The sequence below is a fragment of the Triturus cristatus genome, chromosome 11 (assembly GCF_964204655.1).
Source record: "Triturus cristatus chromosome 11, aTriCri1.1, whole genome shotgun sequence".
Classification (NCBI taxonomy): domain Eukaryota; kingdom Metazoa; phylum Chordata; class Amphibia; order Caudata; family Salamandridae; genus Triturus; species Triturus cristatus.
The window spans coordinates 354523744-354542168 of NC_140594.1; the positions used below are offsets into that span (position 1 = coordinate 354523744).

An 18425-nucleotide genomic window follows, 5' to 3' on the forward strand; every position below is an offset into this window, starting at 1 on the left:
ACTTGGCATATCTCCACATCTCCTCAATCGGCTTGTTCTGCCAACAAATCAAATGCTGCTGAATCATGGAACTAACCTCAGGCTTCAATCCATACACAAATCTGTAAGCAAAATTTCTCATATCTTTTGCCTCAATAATCTCTATCCCACTGAACAGTTTAAATGCCTTCAACAGTCTCTCATCGTAAGCATATATTGACTCTTTAGACTCTTAGGCTGTTCTGTCAATCTTGACCCAATCAATCTCTTTGGGAGATAATTTCAATTTCAAAATGTAATCACCTGATTATACTTTTTCCTTTTCCACTGAGGACGGAGCATTTGATTTTAAATAAACTAATTTAGGTAACAAGAAGGTATCCAATGTCAGGAATAAGTGAGGCCAATTGGGTACAACATATTCAAAATCTGTAAAATCATTCATTCAATGATAAGCAATCTAGGCTGGAAAGCGGCATGGAAATCTTGCAGGAGGAAAAGCAGAGCGCACTAACTGAACATCTATTTATTTTTCTTGGAAAACGTGCAAACTGAAAAAGACTTTAAAGAATTATGCCCCAATGGCTCAAACCTCTTAACCAATAGTACACAACTAAAAGAAGTAATCAGAAAACCGAAAACGGAGGGCGCAGCTTGGCCAAATGGCCTTCCGAATGCACTTTTCAAGCAAGACCCAGATTTTTTGGCCAATTACCTCACGCCGGTTTTTAATCATCTGTTCTCTCAAAATAAAACCCTACAATAGTGGAAAGGGAGTATATTTCATCCCATTTATAAGAACAGAAGTAATAGTGAGCCCGGGAATTATAGGCTTGTTGCCTTGATGGATGTGGAGGCAAAACTACAAGCATGGACAGAGTCAAAAGGTATAATCCCCAAAAATCAAACTAGTTTCAGACAAGAAATGGGCACAATTACGAACCTTGCCGCGCTAGCAATTCTCACGGGAAAAGCCGCACTAAAGAATACAGGACTTTTTGCGTGTTTTATAGATCTTAAATGAAACTTGGGCTAGGGTGAAGTTGGGAGACGGTAGCATTGTATCCTCCAAAATAAACATTCACAATGGCCTGAAACAGGGTTGCGTTTTGGCCCCAAGCCTCAGTAATCTGTACCTTGCCGACTTGCAATCTTACTTGTCAAACGTAAACAGTCTTCCTCCAAAGTTGGCAGAAGACCACATACAGTATCTGCAATATGCAGACGATATTGTGGTCTTAAGCCAAACTTCGATCGGCTTACAAAGAGTCATTAACCACCTGATAACATGCTTTAACCAGCAAGAATTAGAGATGAATAAAAAAAAGAAAAAGTTGTGCAATTAGCAGGACCTAGTCCAGGAAAATTCAGGTGGTTTGCCAAAAACGAACAAATAGAGGAAGTCAGTACATACAAGTATCTGGGGATTCATTTGGACCGAGGCATGTCCTTCACTGAACAGAAAAGAGCACTAAAAGCAAAGGCCCAAACATTAACCTTTGCTTACAAACAATTGAAACAAAAACTGTGTTGTCCGTCATATAGTCATCACTTGAAAGTAATGGCCTCTCAACTACTTCCTGCACTCGCATATGGTTTGGAAATATGGCATGGCCGGGAATTTGAAGTTTTAAATTAAATACAGGTTAAGGTGTACAAAGCTGTTTTTAACCTTCCGAAAAGTGCATCACCAGCACAGATCCGTCTCGAATTCGGTCTACAGAATCAGGAATTCCAGCGTCAATCAGTTTTTGTAAAACTATGCTGGAAACTTCGTTCCGCAGATCCTGGTTCACTGAACAACCTTTGCTGGACCGAAATAAAGACTGTTTGATTTGAGAAAATCGCAGTCATGGGGCGAATACTTACGATCAGCATTGGCTGCACTAGACATACAAGAGGCATGGGACAGTAAGGTGGAAAGAGCGGCATTCAATAAAGAGTGCAACAGTGCTGCAAAAAAACAGATTATTGGTAAAACACAAACACTCTTCGTCAGTTATAAATTCTTATGTTAAACCAAAACCGTAAGACTACTTAGTGGCACATTTTCGATTGTTCCTAAAAAAAGAGTTTTATGCTGTATCGGTTTGGAGAATATGAAACCAAGGATTTGCGACTATCATGGAAAGGAAAATTCCAACACGCAACTTGCAGTTTATGCGGATATCACACCGAATCTTTATGTCACTTGATGTGCGTATGTCCAGTAGTGAAAGAAGCAAGAATGAGACTTTTAACAACATTTTTAAAAGAACTTAATATACGTACCTGTAGACAAATCGTAACCTGCTGGCTGGGGGGGGAATCAACTATTCTAATCCGTCGAGGGGTTAAGCTTCTCACCTGGATTGACAAACTCCTACGAATAGTGGACAATACAAAATAAGCTAGGCTAGAAACGAGTTGGAAGTCACTGCATGAATTGTAAAAAAAATTTTTTTTTTATAAATGTTTTTATATGTAATCCAATTTTAAAATGTTGTAACTACTCTTAATAAACTATTTTTATCTTTAAGTATTACGCCTTATGGTTATGATAACCAAATAAAGTTTTCTTTGACTGACATTTGATCTAGGATATCTCATCAGCTCCACCTCTGGCCAATCCACAGCAATTTTGCATTCAACTCACAAATTCACCTGGAACCACTATTTCAAATAAGATATTGAAATCATTCCACAGAACATTCGAGATCTTTACAAATCGATCAACCGGTCTGTATCATTCCACTGGGTTTTCACTCAATTTTGAAAAATCCGTTGAGAATGACGCAAGATCAGTCCTGCTCCAAGATATGTGGATATAACTTTCACCGGGCACTTTTCTCACGGGCAGCATATGTATATCCTCCTCCTCTGTTCCAGACGGAGGCGGTGCTAAATAAACCTTCTTTGGTTCCTTTTTCTTTGCCCATTAACTTCCCATTTATTTAACTCACTTCACTTTCGAGCATGGAAAATCAGTTCCTTAATCTCTAATTTCATCCCTGCCATTCACAAGTATGCACAATCTCTGTCACTGTCACTGAAGTTTAAGCGATAACCTTTCTACAAAACTTTGGATTTCTGCATATCAATTAAATATCTGTGTGTACCTCCAAGCCAATCATCAAGTACTTGAGCAGTAAGACCTAGTTGTTCTGGTGGGGTATTTAGAATTATCTCTCCACTATAGGGGCCACTATTTGCATTAGGCGTGGAATTCAAAAGAGACATGTCAGAAAATGGCGTCCCCATGGGTATCTCTGTTCTTGGAGTACTGTAATTCACATTTCGAAGCTCATTCATTCTGGGCATGACAATGAGTGGTGATCTCTAGGAAAATCTCCTAGTTTGGTCAAACCCTGCCTGATTTAATGGTGGGTCTGCAGTCGTGGCACATGGGGTATTCCCTTGTGTTGGAATCATAGTCGGAGGAATTGGTCTCATTGTCGAGCCCACTAAGTTGCTAGCTATAGTATTCTATACAGTAGGAATATCCAAAGTATGTGTAGCATTTCCTGCTAATCTAGGTTTGTACAAAGGAACTGCAGCACCAATTGGAACAGGAACTGTCAATGCAACTGGAGCATTTAAAGCAAGCGAATTTGAGCAAGCCAAATACATGTGTGAATACCCACATCTATGACCTGGCATAAATTTGCGTGGTGCCTCTTTCTCCTTTCTAATGGGCAGAGTCCCATCTCCCTTCACTAGGCTTTGTAATGCTTTAAAGAATTTCATTTTTGTTCAAAATATGTAATATTCACAAATGACATTCCATTAAAACCAGGAAATGATTTTCACCTACAATTCTTTGTTCAGCGATGACAACCAATCCCAGCATGGCTCTCTACACCAACCGACCTATGCTAGTGCAGCACACTACAATGTCAATCTCATTGCTTGCAGCAGCTCACCCTACTTCACAAATCTCATGAGTGCTCCTCTAAAGAAATTAAAGATTTTGACTCGCAAATGAGAGTCCGGAGCAATGCTTTCTGACCTATCCTTACATTCACTTCAACTGAAACCTTGAACAACGGAATCTCACCCGAATTGATACAGTTCTTCCCTGAGCACTGAGATCAACTATAACAACCACCCCTCAAAATCACACAAAGATAAAGTTCCTATCTCAATAATGCTATTGATGGCATCTTACGACCAGCACCACAACAAAACAGATAACTACACACAGTGTCTTCTACACTGACAACTTCACTTTTAGTGCCTCTGCTCCAAGATCTTAGGCCATGAAGGACCTGATAACCACTTCAACTTCTCTGCATTAAGCGCCACCTTCACACATCAAATTAATTCCTCTCCGCAGAATACCACACAGCCACTTCAAAACACCGCAATCTAAGCATAAGCAATTGCAACATACATCCCTATCAATACTCGCACTCCTCTGCTGCTACAAATAGTTTCCGAACTGCTGGAACTCCATCAATCCTTTGTCCAAACCATAGGCTTTTGGGGTTTAAACTGGGTTTTGGCAGTTTCCAAATAGGGCACCCTAACTCCCTCATGTAAGTGAGTGGAGAACCATCTGAACTGCTACGAAATTAATACAGTGCTCTCTGGGCTCCCTTTCTTACCAATGGTCCTCTGATGAACCTTTTTCTCCGACTGAGAGGTGATGGGAGTTAACAATACATCAAAGAATTCCAATTAACAGTGTAATCCATTTGGCTAAACAATAAGGACCAGGAATCAGTAAATATAATTAAGAAGATGTATTACAAATTATAATCAAGTTAAGATACATGACTCTTAGGACCATGCTATAAAGATACAAAATAACCACAGGAAAGCCTAACCTCCTACAAAAGTTTAGGCATACCAGAATCAGGCAAACAAGGAGTTCAGTCACAATGATACAAAAGATTAACAAAAGTATTTAATGCTCAAAGAAGAGTCTCAGATTTTCTCATCTATAAGTTGGTAAATCTAAATCACCAAAAGTACATTACAAGCTAGGAGAATGGCTCTAAAGTCTAAGGGATCTCAAAAATCAAGGAATTCCATAAAGGAAAATAGAATGGGGCAGGAGATTAAGCAGGAAGGTTGTCAGCATTGCAGAAGGCTTGGTCAAGAGACTTCTTGGGTCAGGGAAGTAAGTGTTAGCCTAAGCCACACTTAGGAAAGAATCAAGAGAAGCATAGAGGTCTTAACCTCTCCAAGTCCAGGGAGAAGTGCTCTAGCATGAGACAGTGTAGACTCCAGTTATTCACACTAAAATTGTTCAGATAATCATCATCAGGGGTCCATTGTCTTTCTCCCTTCTCACGTTGCAGACTGTAACATTAGCAAAGTATCCCACACCGGACATGGGAACGACATTGCCTTCTCGCACTCAGGTTAGGTGGTAGCATTGCTGAATTTAGCTCTGGCTCTCCATGTTCTTTTGTCAAGGTTTTCTTCTCAGATTCTCTATCTCTATCAATAGTACAGTAATATCTCCATTCTCAGACTAATAATGCATGTGAATACCTGCAAGAAATGTCATGTCAGCAGAAAATGGAAAACAATATTTTATGCAGCATGGGGAATTGTAGGCCTAAAATATCAACTTAGCATGTTAAAGCAAGAGTGCTCCTTTAATATATATTAGATTTATATGACGTGGTATTCAGTAAAATCTTAAAAGTATATGTGTGTCTCTAGGAACTACATTTTAAGGCAACATATGAAACAGTGCACACATTAGATAAACTTTTGTTGTTACTAGAATAATCACATTCTACATATATGAAGATGGTTTCTATTCAATCATCTAAACAGTAAATGCCATTTAATATATTAAGGCACATATTATGTAAGTTGAATGTATCTTTATAGTGAATATATATCTACTTAGTAAGGATGGTTTATTTATATCTCATTTGATGCGGTTGAAACACATAGGTCGAGTAAATTCACTAATCCTACAGTAAATACTCTCTAGAAATATATGTCAAGTGCAACATTTATTTTAATATTGTTAGACCACATGAGAAACATGTGCTAAGTGCAAGTTCATGTTATGAAATTGTGACAGGTAAAGGTATAGCAAGAATTTGTGCTGGCCCAATACCGTATTTATAGGATGAGGATCCTGACCTAAAAAAGGTGGTGTGTGCTCACAGGAAAATTGAGATCAGAAAACACCATAAATGTTTTTCCTGATGATCCCAAGTTATACAGAATAACTTAACCTAAAGGAAGTTAATGTTACAGTGAGAAGAATCTACCCTTTGTAATGAAATCTATTAATCCTCATACTGCCGGAGTTCTGAAAAGGCAATAGCCTGTAATCGGGTAAGCTTTCCATCTGATACAGTTCATAAAACAAGGGATGCCACAGGGCCCCAGGGGACCAGGATTACTCACCTAAATATTTGACATGCTTGAAGTATATCTTTCACAGGATACTTTTCCTGAGGAATTCTAAATGTAGTAGACGTTTGTGAGTTGCAGACCGTGTTTAAAATCAAGGGGATGTGTTTGCTTGTATCTAGCTCTCTAATAGTGTTCTACATGTTTTAGCCAGGGACTGAAGCATGTGCAAATAGACCATTACATCTAACAAAAACCAATATCCAGGGCTGACAGGAAACACTAGAACGCCCTGCATTTCTACACTCCTCCTGATAATTTGGCACATCTCACCTATATAGAATATCAAGACATTGTTGTGGTGAAAGCTCTAAATTACATGTATGTCAAGTGGTTTAGACAAAGATGTGGATTTACTGTGATTTACTGTATTTTTACTAAGGGAACTTTTAAAGGAAACCTAGCACAAGAGCACTCTACATCCGTAGATTGCAGACATGCTGAGGCCTAAGGAGAGTACCAGTATCTTATTCTGAAAATATCCTATAACGATTATTTTGCTTGAAATTGCTTTGGTAGTCATAATACTAAAATCATCTATATTGCTGGAAAGCCAAGAAAGTGAAGGTCCAGTGCAAAGGTTTTTGTCATCCTATAAAAATCAGCATTTTCGACCCCTCCGCATGGAGCAAGCTTGCATCTTATGCTTGTAGTCAGAATATGGTGCCTAGTGCTGCCTTGGCCCATGAGTCATGCCTGATAAAATGTGTCCTAACTAGCTTTGGTCCGTGGGTTTTTCCTATCAAAATATGTGAATGGCCACACAAGGGACCCGTGGTGCTTGTTTGAAGAAGTAATACATAGAAATTGAGTAAGTTGTGTAAAAGCATTCCACTATCGATTTCCTGATTTAGAAGTCCTGAAACTGTCTATGACATGGCAAAAAGAAGGTGTCTTCTTTGCTGAGCATAGGTAAAACCAGTGCATTTACAATAGGCACACCCCAATTAATAGGATTGACTACCCATTTCAAACTCAAAATTTTGGTGGTGAAATGATGAGAACATCAACCAACACAATGGGCACACGTTAGCCCATTGGTTGATGCCCCAAAAGTACTGGGCAAAGAGACAAAGGTGGTAGTCAAAAGTGTTACTATTGAATACATTTAAGCACTGAAAAGTTTTAACCTGCTGCGCCTTTGTCCAAGATTTATGCAGAATACATATGTCACATTATGGTATGAGGGCTATATGAAAGTAACACAATTCTCCTGGAAGTATCAACATTTTCGTTTCCGCGCTTAACTTTGCATGATAGTTATGTACTTGACTAGGCAACGGTTGGGGATTCCAGAGTTTTGCTGCTAGTGCTAGGTAGGAAAGAACCTCAGGAGAGCAGACAAAATACAAAGCAGTGTAAATTGTCAATGTTGAAACTTGGTATGTGGCCCAAGAGAGCAACGCATTGCGATTATTCTGAGGGCCTGGAACGGAATGCTCTTTGTCTTCAACCATCAGTCAAGTCAGCTCAGAACTAGGGCTACTGTCTTTTTCTCCCTTCCCAAAAGCTAGAGCCAAGTGGACATATGCTAGAGACGATGTAGTCTTGATGAGTATTCCTGGAAGAGTAGCATGTAAGCTATTTCTGTGTCCAAAAGGAACTACAATATGTCAGAAACTGACGTCATCCCAAAGAAGGAATATTGACTTAGGACTCTCAGATGAAAGAAACAGGAATTTACCATTATGTGCAAGCTCTGAGTAATACCGTAAGTTGGGAGTTCAACAAAATGCTCAGTCAGAAGAAATATCACTCTGGTATAGACAGGTAGACATAACTTATGATGTTACGCCCAAGCCGTAATCTCAGATCCTCGGGAACTAACCAGGCAGTTATCCCTCGCATAAGGAAAGCTCGATGGGGTTGCCCTTCCTTCACCATTCTAGAGGCTCAGGCATGGAATTCCCTGCCTCTCCATTGGAGGACGGAACCATTGGAACTATTGTTCCAATGGTTCCTATTGAAGGTTCCTATTGAAGGAGACTGAAAACATGGCTATTCCGCTATGTGTTAGCTTAGATCTTAACCCAACTTCATCAAGTAGATAGACATATTTCCTGATATTTCTCTTCTGCTCCCTCTCTTGCGGGACTGGGACGCCCCATTAGGCGTAACCAGGTGCTTTATAAATATCCTTATTATTTATTATTATTAATAACCTATGCATTAAGCAGTATGTGGTACTGTACGAGACTGAAAACAATCAATTACTTCAGAATTCTCTCTAATCCAGGGTTTTTAAAAAGAAAGCTCTCAAAGATATGCTTCAACAAAATAAAATTGCTAATATGAAGGGGAGGTATTGGGCCTGCAAGGGCTCCTGCTAAACCAATGACTTAAGAACTGTAGTTTGTGGCAAGAATAAATCCACGTGCATGATTTGTTGCTCTGATACACCTGAATGTGAAAAATGCAACACAATGAAGTTTCCTATGGAATCAAGGTATCCAACAGTGTAAGGAGTAATATGTTTCCCTCTGGTCGATGCAAACACTGAAGTAATATTCCATCCAGTGAGTAAGGGGTTAGTGGCATGTGGGATTTGGAGCACTGATCACGTCAAGACAAGCATGTGACAAGAACACATACATAAGTAAAATCAATGCTCCATATGTCTTAAAGCAGAAAATCTTAGAAAGTCAAACTCGTACTAGGATAACAACAAATTCTAATAGTTAATTTCTACCATTCACAGACAAAGAAACCCGCCCCAAAAGTGCTGAAGAGCCAGTTCCAGCGCCCACGGAGGTTCTCCTTCATGAGTAGCTCCCGCTACAGTGCCCTGTCGTCTTCGGTCACTCCCACAATGGGCAGCTCCTCGTCCCTGATACCCAGTTCAGAGGAGGTTGTTCCTGCAGCCTCTGTCTCTTCTGACATGCCCCGGGAAGGGGAAGACAATGAGTCAATAACAAACAACTCAGTTATTCAAGCCAAGCAAGCCAAAGAAGAGGATGAGTCACCCATGTCTGATTGTAAGTGTCTCATAGAACTGGTTGGCTGCCCTCAGCCAAGCAATGAAAACAGCTTCAGAACTGAATTCTTGTTGAAACATATCCTTATGTCTGATCTATGAGCTGCCCTATATATGTCATAGATCTTTTGATAATACGATTTTATTGTAGGACCTTTTTAGCTTGGTTCCCAGCAGGTATTAAACTATTATTGCAAACAATTGGCAGTCTCAGAAGATCAGCCAGATGTATTAAACCTGTAGAAATCAGTTTCTCACCCTTGTTTGTGCTTCTCCAAAGATAGTCTCAAGATTTGATGAGTATGCGCATAAGACAAATCCTTCCCATGTGTCAGAGATGATCCTGTGGGAGGAAACCTGTATATGATTGTGCATGGCAATGTGCGTTGAAATATGCATGGGAAATCATGTGTACTAGAGAAGTATCTCCATTCAATATGGACAAACATTTAAATGGGGATGGTAACAGGGCTCTCCAACTTGCCTAGCAATGTTGCCTGTGGTAATTTCTTGCCAGCCTACTACCTCTCCTGTACCTTTATTAATGGTCCTTTGCTAGATTCTTTTCTGTGTCTGCCACTGTGGCTCTAGTGATCTCTGTACCATAAGTTCTAGACTGAAGTAGCTGCACTAATATAGTAAGAGTACTATTTAACAAGGGATGGGGCAGTGTAAAGAAGATAGGGTTTGAAGTTGAGATGTCGGGTGTCATTCAGGGCAGAGGCAGACTCACGCTCTACAGCTTTTAGATTCAGATTCCGTAGCATGCAAGTTCTCCAGTTATTGTTGCTCATGGAGTGTGTCTAGTGGTGGCCTCTACTTTTCCATACCTAGATAAGTGACACCTGCAACTATAGGCCATGTAGATCGACACATCTGAGTTACCGAGTTTATGTTGAAAGAGAAGACCTGGTGTATGGGCTGGTGCTATTTGTATTCATATATTGGGTTTGTCACTTTGGCCCTAGAACCCTTCAACAAGCAGGAAACAAAACCGATAGCTTTTTCCACATAAATATAGCCTCATTTGGATACAGGAGGTCTTATTGATGTTTCCTTTCACTTCATTGACTTTTGGTTCGTTTTCTTATCTGTTAAACATTAGTAGCAAATGTTAGACCAAAAAGGAACTTACATCATGGCTAGTTCTAGCGAATGAAACTGTTGCTAAAATTACATATTTCCAAGGCTAACCAAAATCGTAGTTACCTGCCTGGAAGCAGACAAATCGCAAAGAGAACATTTTCTTCCAGATATTTTTCTGAATTCAGTTCTCCCTCTAAATTATTTATGTGCTTGTGGAAGAACATTCTATGAAGATATGTGCCCACTGGAATAGGAGAAGAAGAGGTGGATAATTCTCAAATTAAATATTAATTTAGATATGAGTGAAACTGTAGAATAGCCTTGTATCCCTGGAAGTCCTGTGTCTCTGCCTCCAAGTCATGTTGCTGTGATGACAGAACACACACTGATTTAGACTTGTGCAAGCTGATAAATATGTTCAGGACCGAATTGCGCTTAGTAGTTTTTGTGGCTATAGCCAGCACGGGAGAATATCTGGTGATTGGAGTTTTTGAAGTTAAATCATATTTGTGGGATTGAGGTCGTATCACAACCTGCTCTATCTCTCTGGGGTGCTCCTTCCTGGATGCGTTTGTGGCGGGGAGGCCTACCAAGAATCTTGTTTTTTGGTACACTTATCGCACAATTACTTTTAGTACAAAATTTGAGCTCAGCGGACCCCGGGTCCATTGCAACTTGACATGGGTTGAAATCAAGTATGCAATAGAAGCATATTTATTATAAACATTATTGAAAAACAGGGCTTTATTGCATAAAATAGTAGACAGTTGTTTTTAAATTGTATCTTTTTTTTTTAAAGGATATAATATTGATATTGCTTTCCTTCAGTTTGTTAACATATTATTATTTATATGTATATTCTCTGCTGTTGTTGTTTGATTTATTTATATGTACTTTTTTGCTTTATTCTTAATTTGAAAAGGCCAAATCCACTAGAACTAATATATTTTGAAGAAAACTAATCGGGCTCAAAAGTCTGGAGAAGACCTGTAACCACTAGAAGATAATGGCATTACTAACAAAACACTTGGATTTCGTTTGTTCATTTGCTTATTCTTTAATGCTGTACCTGCATCAAAAGCAAACTAAACGTAAAACCAGGCTTTCATCTGCAGCCCATCAAAAGGCAATGCTCGGCACACTCTGGTGTAGAAAAAACAAACTCCGACTACACCTGAGCAATTGCACTCTGCATTGGGAAGCTACTTGAGGATATGTGTGTTGACTGCTCCGATGCCACTCCAGAAGATTGAGCTGGGATAGCTCAGAACTGTACATTTACAGTACTGGAGTGGAGAAAGCTGCTCAGAAAAATGATACTGCCTTCATAAACATCTGCAGCCTGCATGTGATCAAATGAGATGAAGATGGAATTTAAAGCCTGGGGAGAAAATTCCCTATCAATTTCTATGATCAGCCAATGTGACCGCAAAATGCAAAATGTATTCCCTGAAATGTTAGTGAAAACCTCGCCTACAGTGTATTAAAGATCCTTTTTGCCCCTCGCCAAACTCACACCAGGCTTTGTTTTTGAGGTGCCTTGTGGCACCTCTCTCGAAACCAACAATGTACGTAAACTACATCTTAGGTTGTTTCTTTACACCATCGGGTTTGGATCTATCTACAGTGCTCCAGTACACCACAAAGACTGAAGTTTTCAATATTAAGACCCTCGATAGACTACTTCTGATATGGAATAACATTGTGCGACCGTTGCCTGCTCCAGATCTGAACCAAGATTTGAGAGGCCAGGTATCATGAGAATGACTCATGTGGGGGAGGGTATGGAGAATACTCATTTACATTTTGCACTACCTGCAACAGTTATTTCCCACTGTTGGGCTAGCATCGGGTCAGTAACCTCTGACTCCTTAGGGATAACAATGAGTTGGCCTGTCTGCTTGTAGGGCCTTTCTGGTGAAACAAGACCGTCCAGCATCAAAGAAATAGATGGTTTACACATTATAGACTGCATCGCTAAACTGGTCAGACCCATCATCTGGACAGGATGTCGAGGATATTGAAGAAACTTGTTCCAATGTCAAAAGTTGTGGGCCCCAAATAGCCTGGTGATGAATGGGGAGTGGAGTCCAGAATAAATATCATGCAGTGACTCTTACTTTGGAGAGTGTTCTTCTCCATGTTCTTCAGTGAAACCCACACCATGAACAAAGATCACGCCTGGGGTTTCTCATGCACCATATTCCCTACTCACAGGATATTTCCTCCTAGGTTCAACGTTCGACTGAGTCTCAGCTACAGGACAAACAATAACCCAGAGAGAGCCATTCTTCAAACCCAGACCTACCTCCAAAGAAGCTTCCACTGTCAGTGCTACCGACTCTTCCAGAGGAATCAGGAAACCATTGGCACCGTAAATGCCTCATGCCCTAGATGTCAAAACACGTTGGCGAGACACTTGTCATCGAAAATCTATATAGCCTACCTCGGAACTGAGATCAACACAGAGGTCGATCTCAAAGTCACCTTGACCCATAGCAGCCCAGCTTCTGAAGAGGACAGAGGCGAGCATCCTGATGTGACGCAGAGTTTTTTTTTGTTGAACCAGTCTCTGACTAAATACTTGTACAGCCACCTATAACTTGTAAATTTTACAAAAAAACGTAGCCTCGCATTGGAGGAGGCAATTTGAGGGGAACTCAGGGATTATATCATTCCCAAAAAAGAAGCCACTTAGGGAACCTGTCCAACCCCCGGACCATCACCCACACAATCACCAACCAAAGCACAGTCAGGGACTCAGGACCCTACTACAGATCAGCCAGAACCATCGGATGATGGAGGTGACCCATGACATTACTATAATGCTGACCCGACAGATAAGTCATCTTTGGGGCCATAAACTCTGTCAAGTGTGAGATCACCACAAGATAAAGAATTATGTCGGAGAGGTGATGGAAGAGTTTCTCTCTGAGATGCTGTCAAAGACAGAGCACCCGAGTGGGCACCAGTGTGCCGGAATCCAAGATGACCATTTCCTAGGGTTTCAGAGACCACAGCATTAATCCACCAAAACATAATGCCAAACTTGCCATCATTCTAAACAGAACAGAGAAGATCCCAGGTGTCAGGAACCGAGAAGAACCTTTGGAGCTGTTTGCTCAGCGAAACTGATGCACAGACCAGAGGAAGCAATTGGCTCCCCCATGGCAATGGAGACGAAAAGAGGAATTGGGTGCATAAGACCAGTCTCCGAATAACAAAAGCATAGTGGAATAGTACCCATTATTCTGATACTCCTGCTTGCAGATTCCTCATCTTGTGAATATTCCCCAGGCACCAGGCTGAATTTAGAAACTTCAAAACAGTACTCCTACACACCTGTAGGTGGTGGTATTCAGCTCTACACCAAAATTGTTCTACTCTGGACATATAAACCCCACCCGCGTGCGCACTTCCTTTCTTTCTGTACCTTCAGATGAGAATCCAGACCTACTAGTTATTTCAGGACTTTTTCAAGTAAAAGGACTGACACAAATAGATGTCTGAGACAGACCTTCACAAAGTGTCATTGTAGTCCCTGTGGCAATAACTGTAGCTGGATGAATGTGAAGGCCATACGGGAGCACAAGGTGAAGCTTTGTCTCCCAACATTGGAAGACTCCGCACCGTTACAGTTCAAGGTTGAAGGAAAGGTCCCGTTCCTCCTCCTGAACTTGTTCCAGCAGCAGATCTTCATCGCAGTCTAACTGTTCTGGTAAGTCCAAAAAGAAGCTAAGAAATCCAAGTGGGGATCAGCCATGCAAGTGTTTCAAGGTGCCGCATGGTCTTGCTCCCAATCTCCTTTAGTGCTGTTTCAGAGTCTGGTCACCAGGCACACTGAATTTCTTAGTCGGTCAGCGATGTAGCAAGGGAAGGTCTTTGGGGAACGAATGCTGCACATTTTCAACACATCAAACAGCACATGACCGGAAGCATAATAAATTTGGAAGCACAGGAAGAATCCAAGGGAGAAACAGCCATGAAGGAACCGAAAAACATGAGAATGAAAACCTGAAGTGGATTAGCTGTGGAGTCCCCTTAAGACAGCTGCTAACCATCAGGCCCGTAATTGCAATTTTGAAGTTGAAGAGAGAAGTATCAGTAGCCAGGGGCACAAAAGGAAGCAGGCCTAGGTGAGAGACTATCCGAGCCCGCAACTGCACACTTCGTACAGTGTCCTACAGATGTACAGCACCTTATGAGGCCCGGGAACCATTGAACCACAAACAATACAGCAGTTCACTGGGCAGGCCTTCTTTTCTTATACAACACCTTGTGACGGACCCAGAAATTAGGGACATCTGGCCAGACCAGATGGCATCAAAGGAGATTGGGAGCAAGACTTTGTGGCACGTTGACCCACTCACATGGCATATTCCCACTTGGATTTCTTAAGCTTCTGTAAATGCCAGCTATCTTCTTTGCAGCTACTCTCATGCCCTATGGGACACAGTAATCCAAAGTTTGCTAGCAGTTCCAGATGACCTGTGTGCACACCTGACCAAGTTATCCAGAATGGTTGCGTTGCAGTAACATTTGTGATCCTCTCTGGCTTGGACATAATGGGCTGCTTAGGTCAGGCACACGTGTGGTGCTTGGCTCCATGCCTGTGGCATCTGGGGGATGTCATTCGATTGTTTTCAACCCTAGAACATTTTAAAGAAGGTAGGGTGACAGCAAGTTCATTAGGCCTGTCTGTCTTCTCCAAACAGTTCTATAAACAATTTTTCCCTCTTCGAGGCTAATGTAGGGGTTCCCAATACCACCAGCCAGCTCAACAGCTTCCCCAGCCCTTTTGTTGGGCCATATTTCTTTTCGGGCATTAAGATTACAAACTATTTATTTTGAAGATTGCGATCAACAAATTGTTTGGTATTCATATTTCAAGTTTTGTGAAGCCAGAGTAAGCGATAAGTATGTCAATTATGTACCTTTTCACTAGATTTGTCTGTGATCTACCTTATGATGCCTAGGCCACCCCCACTTGCTACCCCCCCCCCACCCTCCCCAATGACTGAGCTCTGCGGAATATTATGTACAGCTCTACACTGCCTTTGAGCTAAGTTTGTGCTTTTGAAATACAGTACGCCTTTAAAGTTCTTCCAAAAGACAGACTTTAGTATGTCACGTGCCAAGAATATATATGAAGGCTAGAAATGTAATGGTAGAACCAATCTAATTTCAGACATGTCTTAGAGTCTTATATCTGTGGAAAATAGTTATTTGCCTTTTTTTTGTCTAGAAAAGTTATTAAATCATGGTCAAGCAGTCCAGGTGTATCTAACATACCCTTGGGCAAGTGCCTCATCTGTCCGATGCCATTCCAGTACCTCTAAAATGTTAGAGTACCTGGGATACAGTTAGTCCACTGACAGCATGTGGACTCTAGACATAATTGGTTTAACGTAATGCATGTGGCAATTTTGAGCCACATGACTAGGAAGAACTGTCCATTATGTAGCTAGTACTTCTTGAGGACTGGAGGGGTTGGGGTGGTGTAACTGTGTTCTGAGTGTGGTACTCTTTAAAAGAGGCCATCTTGTGCAGAAAATATTCTTTCCTGTAGACTTCCTTATTTCTAGAAGAGTTTGCAATGTTTGTGCTTTGCTTACTAGGCTATGCCTGTATCAATGCTGTGGAGGCTTGTTAGGAAGAGGCAGGTTACTTACCCTATTACGGGGACAGGAGTGTTTCCACTTGCATTCTTCATGGAGCCAGTCAGCCTGTAAAAGAAAATAACTCTCAGTCATAAACGAGGGAGTCAAGAAATGAGGTTACGGTCAGGTAGAAAGACATACAGTTGCCAAGACATGAGGTGCAAGACCATGCCACACTGAAGACTACCCTGAGGACATCTGGAAAAACAAAGGACGCTGAGCAATCCCGATGATATGGGAAAGTCAAAATAAGCTTGCCAATGCCACAACATGAGGATGTTCCAGCAAATCAGCAGAGTGGGTTTTGGCCTAGAGTGATCTACCCCTTGCTAGACAGAAACACTCCACCACTTCCAAGGAGACCTACTGTCCCCACAACGATCCATGAGGATCATGGCCCAACCATCTAAGTGTCATGAGGAGGAGGAGAAGGGCACAACCAGTATCTTAGTCACAAATAGAAGTGCCTGAATATAAAACGTATGGTGACTGAAGAAAAGAAGACAATTGTGGTTGTTTGAAAATGGGACAGGAGTCCTGAAATAGATACTTTTGTTTGTGCTAACCAGCCAAAGATATATTGTGTTTTTCTGGGCTTACAAAGAGATAACTGCTCTATCCCTGAGATGGTGAGAGGGTAGGGTGACCCAGAGAAGAAGTCTATAATGGAAAGGGCCTAGGTTTTAAATCTGCTAAGTAAGAATATATTGGAAGTCCAGACCAGCAAAGAGTCAGAAAAAGGAGAGTTAAGAAAGAAGAGGGGGTTGATAGGAAGGGACACAGATCGAGGAGACGACTTTGAAGTGGCCAACAGATGTGGCATTTACCTGAGTGAAGAAGAAGAGTGAACATTGAAAAGGTCTAAATCTTGAAGGAGGGAAACTCTGGACTATGTCAATTCACCTGGGATTAAGAAGGGTGTATCAAGGGACTAGGGAATAAACACACACTAAAGGATTCCAGTACTTTAGTAGCGTTGTTTTGTACTTGGCCAAACTCACAACAAGGCTGTTCTCAGAACCCATGCACAGCTCCCTCCAAAGGTTTTTGCATACTTTCATATGTTATTTATTCTTCTTGCCAGTTTCCTTCGCAAATCATTCAGCTCCAGCAGTGCAATCTTCCACTTATTGTGTGTTCCCTACAGATTCACCTGCAGCCATTATCCTCCCTACTTATTGCACACTTTCTGTACTATACATTTACTGGTCTTGTAAAATATATAATATAATCCCCAGGAATATAGGATTGCACAATTGCACTGTTATTACAATTGAATGTATGACTTGCAGATGATTTGAAAATGGTATGTAGCCTTTACCCCCGCAGTCTTAACACATGACTTTTACCCCTCAGTCTTTACCTCGCTTACACCTAAACTCCCCATTGTGTATGGCTGTCTAGGAGGAATACAGAAAGCCCAACTGACAGCTACACCCAGTCATGTGACCCAGAGACAGGCTGCAGGCACCAAATGGATAAGGCAAGAAATTACCAACTTTCTAAAAGTGACATTTTCAAAGTTGTAATTTAAAATCCAAAGACACTAAGCATAACCCAAATACCTATTCCCATTTGTAAATTACACTTATAAAATGTAGTAAGGTAACTCCAATGTTATCCTATTGGAGAGGTAGGCCTTGCAGTAGTGAAAAACAAATATAAGATTTTTCACTACCAGGACAGCTAAGTCTAAAAGTTTATATGTCCAACTCTTTAAATGCATTGCACCTTGCCCTCTGGGCTGTCCAAGGCCTACCCTAGGTTTACTTTGCCATGTAAAAATGGCAGTTTACAACTGCACATATACAGGCTGAATGGCAGGCCTGAGACATGTTTAAAGTGCTACTTAAGTAGGTGGCACAACCAGTGATGCAGGCCCACTAGTAATAAGTAATATTAAATCTACAGGCCCTGGGGGCAGCCAATGCCACTTTACTAGGAACTTACAAGTACATTAAATATGTCAATGGGGTATACGCCAAAGCATGTTTTAAGGAGAGAGCACAAGCACGTTAGTACTGTTAAATCAGTGGTAAAGTGTGCTGAGTGCTAAGGCCAGGAAAGACTAATTACACAAAACAGAAGGCCTGAAGACAAAACGTTAGGTTGAAAACCATGCGAAGGATCCAGGTCTGACAACACCTATGTACCAATATATGATGTAAAGTAATGGAAGACAGCACATTGCACTGCAATAAATTACTATTTTAAACACCAGTCATGTGTTGAAATGCTTTTAAAGGATCTTACTTTGAGACAGATTCCAAAATCGAAAAGAGGAAGGGATCAAGGCAGTACCCTTGGGATAGTTCTATAAACAAGCTTATTATTTAAAGCCCAACCACCCCCAACTGATT

The 18425-nt window shown here is 41.0% G+C and overlaps 1 protein-coding gene across 2 annotated transcripts in view; it reads left to right on the forward strand.

Moving 5' to 3' along the window:
* CCDC60 (coiled-coil domain containing 60) overlaps positions 1–18425 on the forward strand; it is a 639895-nt gene that overhangs the window by 498625 nt on the left and 122845 nt on the right. For both annotated transcript variants that reach the window (XM_085633209.1, XM_085633208.1), the window contains exon 8: positions 9044–9320. In XM_085633209.1, coding sequence (XP_085489335.1) covers positions 9044–9320 — 277 coding nt within the window. The remainder of the gene's footprint in view (positions 1–9043; positions 9321–18425) is intronic.